At 42.2% G+C, this 12,023-nt stretch overlaps 1 protein-coding gene across 7 annotated transcripts in view; it reads left to right on the top strand.

The window, feature by feature from the left end:
- Window positions 1–12,023, top strand: part of dlgap4b (discs, large (Drosophila) homolog-associated protein 4b) — a 151,792-nt gene that overhangs the window by 112,618 nt on the left and 27,151 nt on the right. For 3 of the 7 annotated variants that reach the window (XM_020703568.3, XM_020703569.3, XM_020703572.3), the window contains 7 exons: window positions 564–778; window positions 1,862–1,963; window positions 2,536–2,683; window positions 4,350–4,605; window positions 4,908–5,060; window positions 9,137–9,576; window positions 11,196–11,284. In XM_020703568.3, coding sequence (XP_020559227.2) covers window positions 564–778; window positions 1,862–1,963; window positions 2,536–2,683; window positions 4,350–4,605; window positions 4,908–5,060; window positions 9,137–9,576; window positions 11,196–11,284 — 1,403 coding nt within the window. The remainder of the gene's footprint in view (window positions 1–563; window positions 779–1,861; window positions 1,964–2,535; window positions 2,684–4,349; window positions 4,606–4,907; window positions 5,061–9,136; window positions 9,577–11,195; window positions 11,285–12,023) is intronic. The other 4 variants (XM_020703570.3, XM_078947743.1, XM_020703571.3 and 1 more) reach the window with 3 other exon arrangements.

A 12,023-nucleotide genomic window follows, 5' to 3' on the forward strand; every position in this document is an offset into this window, starting at 1 on the left:
CTTTGAGCTCCAAGAATTGGTCCCATGTAATTTTGCATGTTCCTACATGGCCCCACTTGTTACTGCTTTCAGAGATGGGCCTTAAAGGCCAGTGTGTCTGCATAATTTCCAGATATCCAAGTGCCCTTCTAATGACTGATTACCTGGTTCAGGTGTGTCCAGCTAATTAGAACATGCCAGAGCAGGCAGGGTATGTTGGAAAACATGCAGGAATGCGGCCCTCGAGCCCTGGAGTTGCTCATCCCTGGTCTAAATAGTGCCTGGGTGGGTGCTTATATCTGTTCAGACCTTTTATGGGTCTTGGTGCTCCTTTTACTAAAGTCACAGTCACATTGTTGTCCATTTTCACCCCATGCTCTCTTCTAACCAAAGCAGTGCACTAAATACCTCTGTGGGGTTTACACACACATATGTTTGTAGCATTTTTAAGTAGCAAAAATCCATTTTAAACATTTAAGGAGGATTATTTATACAAAATGGACCTACCAAAAAGAACACGAAAGAAGCTACACTATACTTTATTTTAGGGAAAATAATTCAACACAATTTAATGATCCTCATAGGGTGATTGGAGCAGCACGTTAGGCCGTAGCGGGGGTCCCAATGAAATCCCATGCCGCCGGATGCGCAGTGGAAGCTACGTGAAGGCGATGGGAGATATGGAGGATAGCGACGACTCTGACGGAAGCCCCAAACCTTCACCAAAGACTGCTGCTCGCCGCCAGAGCTACCTCAGAGCCACCCAGCAGTCTCTAAGCGACCAGCTGCCCCCTCGCAAGTAAGACAACACACTGAGAGGCACAGCTTTAATTACTTTTGTAGAGCAGTGGAAAGATCAACCTAAAGGACCAATACTTGATTGAAAAGATCTAGAAAAGAACTGTCAGTCCCATAGCTAAAACTGCTATTCAGAAATGTATTTGTTCAAATGCAAAGCATGCTTCAAATCTCCTCTAAAAATTAAAAAATTAAATTCCTTTAAACATGATGGATTGTTTTCTTAAATCCTGTATAAGTTACTTCTTACAGGCCTTTTCTGCTAAATTTACTGGAACATTACGTTTGATTTTCAACAGCAATCCACATTTATTAATGATGATTAGTCAGCTGGTCTCTGTATGTACAGGAAGAAACCCTCACGCTTAGTCTGGACATGCAGGAAACCACAGACACAAGCACACGCTGTTCACGCTGGGCTTACTCACGCAAAGAAATGGAGTCAGACACCCTGTTGTTGTCCACATGCCCGACTTGCTGCCCTGCTTCACCTGGGGTGTGCCTTTCTCTTCTTGGCACACAAAGAGACTGCTTAGGCAAGATAAAGAGACAGCAGCTCAGCATCCATGCACACATAGTACTCCCCAAATGCCCCAAACACTCAGTCAGCCCCAATGCTCAGACTGACCGCCTCACTTCTTTTCAATGTTCAACACACAAGAAGATTGAAAACTCAAGTTAAAGCTTTCCATATTTTGACATGTAATTTTCTACTGTATTTTCAGATTTGCAGCTCATAGATTTTTGTTGACTTTTATTAAACATGCAGATTTTGACAGTTTGGCTCACATTAAATTGTTTTAAAGGGTTTAATTATATAACTACCGTAACTAGCCGACAAAACCTATTTCCCCATTTAAAGGCAGTCACACTCATAAACACGTAAACCATTTTTTTACTGTAAAACTCCAATAAAAATATCAACCCAAATGCTTGCCTTCTTGCTATAACAGCGTTTAAATTTGCATTTGTAAATGTAGCTTTAACGTATGCATCCCTATAGCATGCTTGTATGCCAAACTCTAACCCCCCGTGCCAGTCTCTGATGGTCCCACCCTGCTCTCTTCCTGTTTGGCGTAAGCAGCAGAACCCTGGATTACACCTTGTTGCAGGGGGAGCTGGACGCCCTGTGGTCTCCGATCCACAGTGTGTCCTCTCTGCACCAGCTGGGCAGGTCAATGAGCAGGTCAGTTATAGGATGGCTTCTTCTGGGGGTGTAGTGCAAAAATTACTTGTGAGTGAATGCCCGGTTACTTTTGCACTCTCCCCTTTGAAAAGTCGTAAGTTGGAAACTCTAAACTCCAAATTCATGTCCTGCTGCGGAAAAACTGCTTGCTCCCCTAAAGCTTGTACACACCATCTGCCCAGTACTTCAAATAGTAGTTCAGTGTATTAGAAAGGTAAGGGTTCATTTGATTTCTATGAGTCACGGCATGGAGTTTTGAAACAGTTCAAATGTCATTAGCGCCACAAAGGCTGTATAAAACATGTTTAGACGGATTTATGCAATCGTGCAAACATGTTTTGTCTGTTGTCACTGGCTTTGCATGATTCAATGCTCTCATTAAGAGTTTAATTTAGCTGATGGTAGTTTGGATATGGAGGTAAGGTCTGCTAAACTGCAGACACAATCTTTGTTTATCTCTATCTCAACGGCTGGTTTTGCTCATTTTCTCATCCAGTTCATGTTCTTTGATCTTTAAGTTTCAGTTTTTGTCTTCTTTGTCTCATTTGTTCTTTTTTCACTCCCCTCTCCAGCTGTCTTCCATCTCTCAAAGAGATGTCCAGCAATCGCAGCCTGGACAATCTGGACTGCATTGGAGGAGCAGGACCTCTGGTGCCGTGGGAGGATGATGACTTCAGCCAGGCCTGCAGCACTCTGGGCAGACGGAGCTGTCTGGGTCAGGTTAGTCATTTCAAAAGGAAAGAGATCTAAAACAAATTGTAGCTCAGTAAAATAATCTTTCCACAATTATCTACGAAGTAGATGTGAATTTGTTCGCGTCTCGTTTCTGTCTCTTCTTTCTGAGCTGCTTCCCATGGCTTACATTTTCACAGAAATCTCACAAATTGCCGTTGATAGAATGACATCCACGGGAACAAAGAGTCTCCTTTTCTATTGTCCTCTATTAAGGTCACGACGTTTGAAGATAATTGAATGACACTGATAGTTTGGGGTCTAATTTGTTTAATGTCAAAGGCACCATCAGCTTTTAGGAGGAAATGACCACTGAGATGAAAATGGTTTTTCCTTCCTCTAAAAAAAAGGGACACGCAGGTTTTTATCCGAGGATGTACACCCCACCTCTGACAAGGTGCTGCCTCTTGATGATATGCTGAATGAGTTAAAGCTGCTCCTTCAAAACCAAAGTTGAAAATTCTTCAGTTGGTTTGGTGCTGTCCGTCATCATCAGCCAAAAGGTCGTCAAAATGTAATTTTTTGGCTTCCTGTTGTGTTGCTGATACATGTCTGAAAGAGGATGCACAAAATCTTGTTGAATGCACACTTGTTGCTCTTTTGTTTTCTCCAAAGCACAATGTTTTTTTTAAGTGATTCAAGAAGACAGAACTGATTTTAAAGCATCACAGTGGTTAGCGCTCTTGCCTCACAGCAATAAGGTCCCCGGTTCAAGTCCTGGCTATGGGACCTGAAGCAAAACACCACTGGGGGACCTTTCTGCCTTTCTGTGAGGAGTTTTCATGTTCTCACCGTGATTGCGTGGCTTTTCTCCGGCTTCCTCACACCCTCCAGAAACAAATCTAAATTGTGATGTGTGACAGACTGGCGACCTGTCCAGGGCGTCCGCCCACAAGTGGCTGGGATAGGCTCCAGCAGCCCCGTCACCCCGAAAAGGAACAAATGGGTTTAGGGGATGAATGAATAAATTTCTCATCTTAAAGCCCATCAATTTGACTTTTTCACACTCTAAAGATACAGATTGTCTCTGGACAAATACTGTCATGTCATGAGCGCTCGGTTGGGTAGAGCGAAAACGTTCATGTACAGGTGACAGGTTGTGACAAACGCTCGCATATTGCAAGAATATTTAATTTCTTTGACTGCCCAAAATACTGCAAACTGTGCTAACCTATCCCGTGAACAGCTAGCAGAGATGGGTAGCTCCAGGACTCAAAGGCTGCTGTTTCCAGATGATTACCTGGTTCAGGTGTGTCCAGCTGATTAGAACATGTAGTCACATACAGGCCCTCGAGGCCTGGCGTTGTCCATCCCTGAGTGTGGTGTAAGGGCACCATATGACATCATCATTTGTAGATCATCCGTGTGTGAAGCTTCCATTATCCTCACAAATATTTCACAATACACCTACCACACGAACGACAATGGTACATTCCATTTTCATGCCTTGAGTTGGCCACACGAGCCTCAAACTGACACACCTGGACTCCCCATAAGAGGCTGCTGCTCCTGTCTACAACCCTCCAAGGCCTGGACTAACCTCCTGTACGGTTGCATGTGGCCAAAGCTTCAGCTTTGCCCTTTGAGGTCGTTTAAGAGCTGGAGTGGAGCCCTCCTTCTTCTCCGCATCACTGATTTGCTTGTTTTTCTACAGCTGAGGGACCTGGAAAGGAGTCATGCCTACGAGGACCGCAGCTCAGAGTCCACCTTCAGAGATTCCCGTTCCCAATCTCAGGACAACTCAGAGCCTCCAGATCTGCCCATGCCGACATGCTTCCGATCCCGCAGCCACAGCTACCTGAGAGCCATCCAGGCTGGATGCTCCCAAGATGACGACTCTGCGTCGGTAGACTCAGGCTGCTCTCCACCCCCAAGCGATTCCACCGTTCGCACATACAGCACCAGCACTGGTGAGTCTTTACTTTTCCATCTGACAATGATGGACTCCTTGCAATTTGATTTAATTGTAATCTCCAAAGGAATTTTGCAATGAAAACACATCACGTTTCCTTCCAGCCATAATTGTGATATTTAGGCACATTAACCACTTCCCCTTTTCCGCTGTGATGAAACCACACTCTTTGCTACCCCCCGCACCTTCCTTTTAAAGCGTTCCGTATCGTCCCTGTTGCGTGGTGGAAGACTTTGTCCTCGAACTTGCCCACACTGTGGACACGTTTAGCTCAAATGCAGCCTTTTGTGCCCATACTAGATGACCTTTCTGCACAGTGGAAGACATGGAAAGAGCAGTTTGCCTCTTACCTGATAGCCACTGGCTTGGACAAAGCCCCAAAGGAGAAACAGCTCGCAATTTTTCTTCAGCGTTTTGGAAAAGACAGACCACGCATCCTACCCCCACACACAGGTAACAATTTAAACCCAACTCCTCCCCCTTAAACTGTCCCTGATATCCCCAGAGTAAAAAAAAAAAGGTAAACTTTTCTGACCTTTTGCTGACAGATGGGATATGTCTGAGGAAGTCACTACAACGAGTTACCAACCTGAAGCCATGCAGTTTGGACTCACAAAAACATGGAAATTATCCTTATTTGTGACAATAAACTTTAGATCAAATTGTTTTGAATTGATTGTTGATGCCAGGTCATTGTCGGTGGAAAAAAAGCTGAGTTTAATATACTAAACACTGAATTGTTGTCTGATGCTCCTTTCATGAGTGAAACTATGTTCAGACATTCCTCAGTTAAATGAACTGAACACGGTAAATAATGAACTTTAAACTCATTCCAAGAAATGCAAATTTAAATTTCTGAACACATTCAAATGTTATTCTCGTTTGGAAAAATACTCTTGATGTCATTGGTGGTTCACAGTAATCAGAATTAGCTTTAGTATGAATGCACATATAAGGACTGTGGTTTCAGTTATGTAAAAGGACAAGGCAAACAAGGGCAAAGCATAAAATGGTGTAAAAAATGCAAAACAGGAAGAAAAAAAGATAAATACAACATTTGATCCAGTTTAAAAAGTCTCATGTTTGTGTTTTTACACTCGGTGATTGGTCAACAGTTCATCAGAAGTTGTCTTTGTGGTGGGTGGGTTTGACTTACAGAGCTCTGTGGGGTGAAGTAAAGAGATTGTGTCCAGGGGGGTGTGAGGGGTCAGTTGAGATTTTACCAGCCTGCTTCCTGACCCTGGACCAGTACAGGTCTTGGATGGAGGGAAGGTCAGAACCAATAATCCTCTCTTTGGACCTGATGGTTCTCTGCAGTCTATCATTGCCGTGTCTGCATGGATGCAGTCAGGACAGACTGGATGATTGCATCGTAGAAGATGGTCAGCAGCTCCTGAGGCAGGCTGAACTTCTGAAGTTGTCGCAGGAACCTCTGCTGGGCCTTCTTCCAGGTCGAGTCAAATAGATAGGCGTCCTGTAAATCTATGTGGGGCCAACAGGAGACTCCTAACTCCAAACAGACTTGGGATGCAAAAGATAAATATGTACATCGAAAAATCAGCCGTGTTCTGGGAAAATCGGTTAAGGGTGTGAAAACAGATACGTATCGAACAATTGACAGCAATTATCCATTGAAAACCACAACTGTCAACAAGATTATGTTTGTAAAAAGGTATAAAACTGTTTGGAAAGTAAAAAAAAAAAAAATTCTGTCTTACTTTGTCAGTTTTTCTTCCTGTTGTGTCTCTGCTGTTTTTGCCTCTTTATGACCTTGTGATGCAAACAAAAAGACGTCCAATCACAAACTTGCTTTTACCAAGACGGGTCAATTGTAATCAGCTGAAGGCTGTGCACTAAACATATGATGACATTGCCCTTCAAACAATACCTGAATACGTGTACTTTTTAACCAAAAAGAACAAAACAGACTTAAAAAGTAAGAAAAAACTGTGATTCTTTTGTCAAATACAGTTTTATTTAAAGTTTCAAATGCCAAATGAATAGTAAATATCAATTTGTATCCATTTAGGAGGGGGGAAACGCACAATGGACCTCAATAGCAGCCATGTGATGTGTAGTTGTTGATTCCGAGCTGTACCTGAAGGCATCACGTCATTAACCCCGCCTTGAGATTAGAGACTTCCCCAAACCCGGCTTTGCTGCTCAGTCCTCGGGGGAGGCTTGTGCGAGGGGCAATCCTCGGTTCTAATCAAATAGTGTTGACAAAAACGGCTGTGTTTTTGTTGTTTTTTTTGTTTTGTTTTTTATGAGCCTCAGCTAGAGGTAAGTAAGATAGTAGTGTTTTTTTGTGCAGTAACTAAACTATCCGTTATCTCTGATTATTCGGACACACCACTTTTGCCCTATGCAATATGAAATTGTATTTTCTCCGTGTAGCTTCTCGCCTCATATAAATGTTTTTCTTTTATTGTTTCTAACTTTCATATTTTACCGCTGCGAATGTTGGAGCCAGTGAGATGTTCACGTGCAGCCCGTCATCTGAGTTTTTGCACGAATTAACTGTTAAAGGGTTCCAGCGCCGCAGCTTGATTTTGATTTCTGGGATGGAAATGTGGCTTTCAGTTGGTATTATGCTATGGATGTCTCATTGAATTCTTTTTTATCTTCCAACTTGGATTATTCTGATGCCAATTCGGAATCCGCTTCAAACAATGCCACAATATACGGAGCCTTTATTGAACGCATCACACTTGACAGGAAAAATGATCATAGTGACACTTATGGCAGCATCTAAAGATGAATTCTTGAAACAGACTCTAAAAAATTATTTGAATTAAAATCTATAGATTTATATTTTTAAGAAGTTCCTTTATCTTTTTCAGCATTTCTGTTAGGTCCTTTGATCTTTAGTTCACGTCATAAATTCGTTGACAGCTCGTTTTATGATATATAAAGATATATATAAAAATATCTAAATCCATGTTTAATGCAAAGTAAATTGAAGGGATTCTGTGGCTGTGACTGCAGGACGGTGAATGTAAGCATCATGCGGTCATTTGAGTGTTTTCAGTCACTGAAGCTTTTTTTTGTTTTTTTATATAATTGCCTGCTTGGCTTGGAATTTGTGCATGCTCCAGCAATCACAGTGGACAACAGAACCACTGTCCAGACGGCATGAAGGACGGCAGACCCACTCCAGATTCCACTCAGAACATCTATGCACAACCGTTTGTTTGTGCTTCTTCTTGAATTCCAGCCTGAATAGCAATAGTTATAATGTTTTTGTGCAGATTCGGCTCATTTTTAAAGCAAACAAACTCCGGTGGGAGTGTAGGCAAAGCTGGTGTGATCCGTTACACACATTTGTGTCTGTGTTGATGCTTGTTCAGCTGTGTTTGTGTAGCAGAGTTGTGCAAAGGATACAAATCCAGGGAACAATCCTCTGATGAAAGATGCCACGCACCCCGTTTGTCTCTGGTGTGATTTTAAAGGTTCCACCTTTGGTTTGTGTGTTTCAAAAAGAAAAAAAAACACCTAAAAGAGCAATAAATGTGGTTAAAAAATGCCTGCATTTATGCTTAAATTGTTAAAAATACTCTACAAATATCTAAAAAGATATGAAGTCTATGTTTGTTTCCAGTGTGAAGTGGATCATGTGTTCAGGGGGACGACAAATGCTTCTTTTGGTTGACAGAATTTTGTTTTTCTGAGCCAAAACTTTACCGGTAATCAAAGTATTAAAGCGCCTGCATCATGCAAAATCACCTTTTTGAGCTTTTACATCTATTTTAATGTTCATTCCTCACTAAAAACAATCTCAAAGCGGCATTTTTGATCGGTTCACGCATTTCTGCGTATTCCTCTAAAAACCTGCTCTCTGAGCACCAGCCCCTCCCAATCCACAAAAACGGGTGCTTGTGATGTCACAAAGTGAGGAACCGCCCCTTCCAGGAAGAGTCTGCGCCGCCAGAACCGCCCCCAGGCTAACACACACACGCCCACTTCCTCTGTGGAGCTAGCGGCAGATCGTTTTTGTAAATTTCCACCGTCTGCACATCCGCCTTTGCAAAAGTTGGGATGTTGTTTGTTTTCGTGAGCGAAACGGAGACACGCTGCAGAGGACAGCTCTGTTGATGTCACAAAATGGGCGGAGCCTGCTAGAAGCAACAGGCGGAGCCACAGATCGAGTCGTCCTACTTCCGTGTAGGAAAATAGTTCATGAAAATGATTCATATTTCACAAAAAATAGTTCTTTAGTGTGCCAACGGTAATATATTATCATATAGTTTTCTCTGAAAGGCTTAAGTAAAGCCCTTTAAAATAACAAAAATACTTTTTTTGTGCAGCCTTTGAGCGTATTTCGGTCGAGTCATCAGTGAAGATGTAGAGGCGGACTCTCTAGAGAAGAGATATTTGTTCCTCTTTTGATGTTCGCTGTTCTATTGATGTCATTTTGGACGTTCTTGAGTCGTTCTCTGTGGATTTTGTGTCATCAGAACCCAAACAGAACCTTCTCCGTGGTGTCTCTTTTTCATCCTGATTTTTCTTTTCTTTTCTTTTTTTTTTAGTCTCCACCTGCATAACGACCTGTAAAAAGACTGCTCCTCCACCCGTGCCGCCGCGTACGACCTCCAAGCCCTTCATCTCGGTGACCGTGCAGAGCAGCACCGAGTCGGCGCAGGACAACTACTTGGACCAGCAGGACCGCAGGTCCGAAGTCAACAGCCAGTCTAGCCACGCCCACAGCAACTCCTCCGACAGCCTCGATAGCACCCGTGCCAACAGTCTGGCCCGGGGTATTCCTCGACTTCCGCACATCATCGCTACCCCAGTCGCAACCACCAGAGAGCCGGCTGCCTCCAGAACCGCCAACGCTTCCACGGAGACGAGTGACTCGGGAGTCCAGAGCGAGTTCCTGAAGTCCGGCTCCAACAGAGGGAGTCTAGCCGCAGAGGAGGCCTTCGTACCCCCGGTTCCCAGACGCAAACTCTCCTCCATCGGCATCCAGGTAGACCGACAGCTGCTTTACCTTTGCCGCTGAGGTCAGGTTTGTGATGTCGGGAACATGCGAGTAACGCTGCTGCTCTGCAACACAAAAGTCTACAAAGGTAGAACGTTACTACGGATGTTTTAGGGACACAAAAAGAGTCATTAAAACAACAAAATGTGTAATCCCGTCATCATTTACATCTGTCTTATAATAAATGACATTGATAATTAGTTGTTTCCTGTTCTGACTGCTTTGACTCTTGTTTTGAGTTATAAAAGAGTATGCTTGTCTTCAATGTTCATGTTTTTTTTCCACAAAAGATTTGTGGGGGAAAAAAGTTTCATAGAAATACATTTGTCCCCTTTAGATATTTGATTCTGATTATAACTATAAAAAATACCCTTTTATTTTCTAAAAAAGTTGTTTTTCCAGTGCATTTGCTTTTAACTGCTCTGCAAATGTATCCATCAGGGATCAACCGTAGACTGTATACTAGAACTGGACTTAGTGGCCCCTCCCCCCTACGCGTTCCAAACAGGAACTGGTTCCAAGAAGCCGAAATCCTGTAAACCTTTAAGCAGCTATTACTCATTCTATCGGTCAGGATAACCATTCTTGCTCTAAAACCTTTTTTTTATGAAAATTTTTAATATTCGTAATTTTTAACACAATATTTTCAATTTTTTTTTTATCAAATATACTGACCAATCAGATGCCTCAAATATAGTAGGTGGAGCCTGCTGGCCCCCACAACTTACGTTTAAAACATTTGACAGATTTCATGTAGTCCACTCTTTAAGTTTTACGGTGGTCTTCCAACAAACTCACTCCTGATTGGCCAACGTGGTTGCCATAGAAACTTTGACTCAGACCAATTACTGCTTACTGATGACGCCTGGCTCCAACACGGTGACATCCACGTTGCGAAAAACTGGCAACTGAATGTTCTTAATGTGGTTGGAGCCGGATGTCGTCACATTCTCTCGGTCCATTTCTCAGAAACAATCGTGGTCACTTTTCGCTGTCTCGCTGTTTCGTTGATTTATGTACAGCACTTTTGCATGCCTTTCTTTTCTCTTTCTGTGTCTTGGTTCTGCGTTCTGATTGGCTGTTGACCCTGTCAGTCTCTCTCCTCAGTGTCGGTGTTCAGCTTCCCAGAGTTCCATAAATCTTTGATCGCGAGCAGATTTTTGTTTTCATTCTAAAATTCTGGACTTCCTTTTCCACGAAGGTTTAGATTTTGAGGGTTTAAACAAGAAAGGAAGGTGAAAAAATGTTCCCGTCTGTCTGAAATAGACGTATAAAGTGTGCAGTGGGGGGTTTACAGCCTTAAACATGGAACAGTACTCTGCAGATTTCACCCGTCGCGGGTTATTTATGGAGTTTATCCTCTGCAATAAACGAGGAAATATTCATCTTTAGCCAATAAGCTTAAGACAAAAATGAAGTCAAGTTTTCATTTTCTTTTGCTTCTGATCCAAAATGTTTTAAAGATATAGATATAGCCTATAGATGAGGTTAAGGGTCACACACACAAGACTTATTGGAACACAAATTTCCTCATTTTTGTGTTTTGTTTGGTGAATATTTACAATCATGCCTGTTTTTTTTTAAAATAACTCTTTATTCTTTGCAAGGTTGACTGCATTCAGGAAGTTCCCCGAGAGGAAACTCCGCCCCCGGCCAAGTTTCAGTCCATTGGAGTACAGGTGGAGGACGGGTGGCAGTAAGTCCTCTTCCTGTCCTTGTAACAACGTGAGGAATTTATATTATAGAAATATTTGCTCTTCTGACTGTCTCTCCCTCCTCTGTGGACGTGAACTCATCCTGTGTGCCGTTTCTGTGATGTGGATGGAAGCTTTTGTGCTTCAAAGATTCTCTCCAGACTCCCGAAAAAGGAATCTGCCACCTTTCTCTAATGACCAATAAACACATGAGAATAAAGTCGTATCTTTCTGAGAAAAAAAAATAGCAAAATTGTAAATTTATAGTAGTAATAACTAATAATAAAAATAACAGCACATACACAGCCCTCATGTCGTCAGGCCGGCGGTTCCACAGGCGAGGCCCACAGCGCTGAAATGAGGCCTCGCCGTGGGTTTTAGCTCTGACCTTTGGCACCACCAGCAGACCCGACGGCTCTGGGGGGGTCATAAACTAAAAGGAAATCTGATAAAAATGAGAAGCCAGTTCCATTTAAACTTTATTAAATTAATAAAAGAACCTTAAAATACATCCTAAATAAAGTTGTACATTTACTGAAACAGTATATTATAATTTTATGACTTTATTCTCATAAGAATTTGACATTTTTTCCTCAATATTTTATTCACCAAGAAATTTTGACTTTTTTAATATAATTAAATGACTTTATTTTATAAAAGGTTTTCGTTTTGGCTTTTTTCCTGTAATTTTATGAATTTTACTCACGTGTTGACTTTTTTACCATAATTGTATGAATTTAA

The sequence above is a fragment of the Oryzias latipes genome, chromosome 5, assembly GCF_053564925.1.
Source record: "Oryzias latipes strain Hd-rR chromosome 5, Olatipes_Hd-rR_3.1".
Classification (NCBI taxonomy): Eukaryota; Metazoa; Chordata; class Actinopteri; order Beloniformes; family Adrianichthyidae; genus Oryzias; species Oryzias latipes.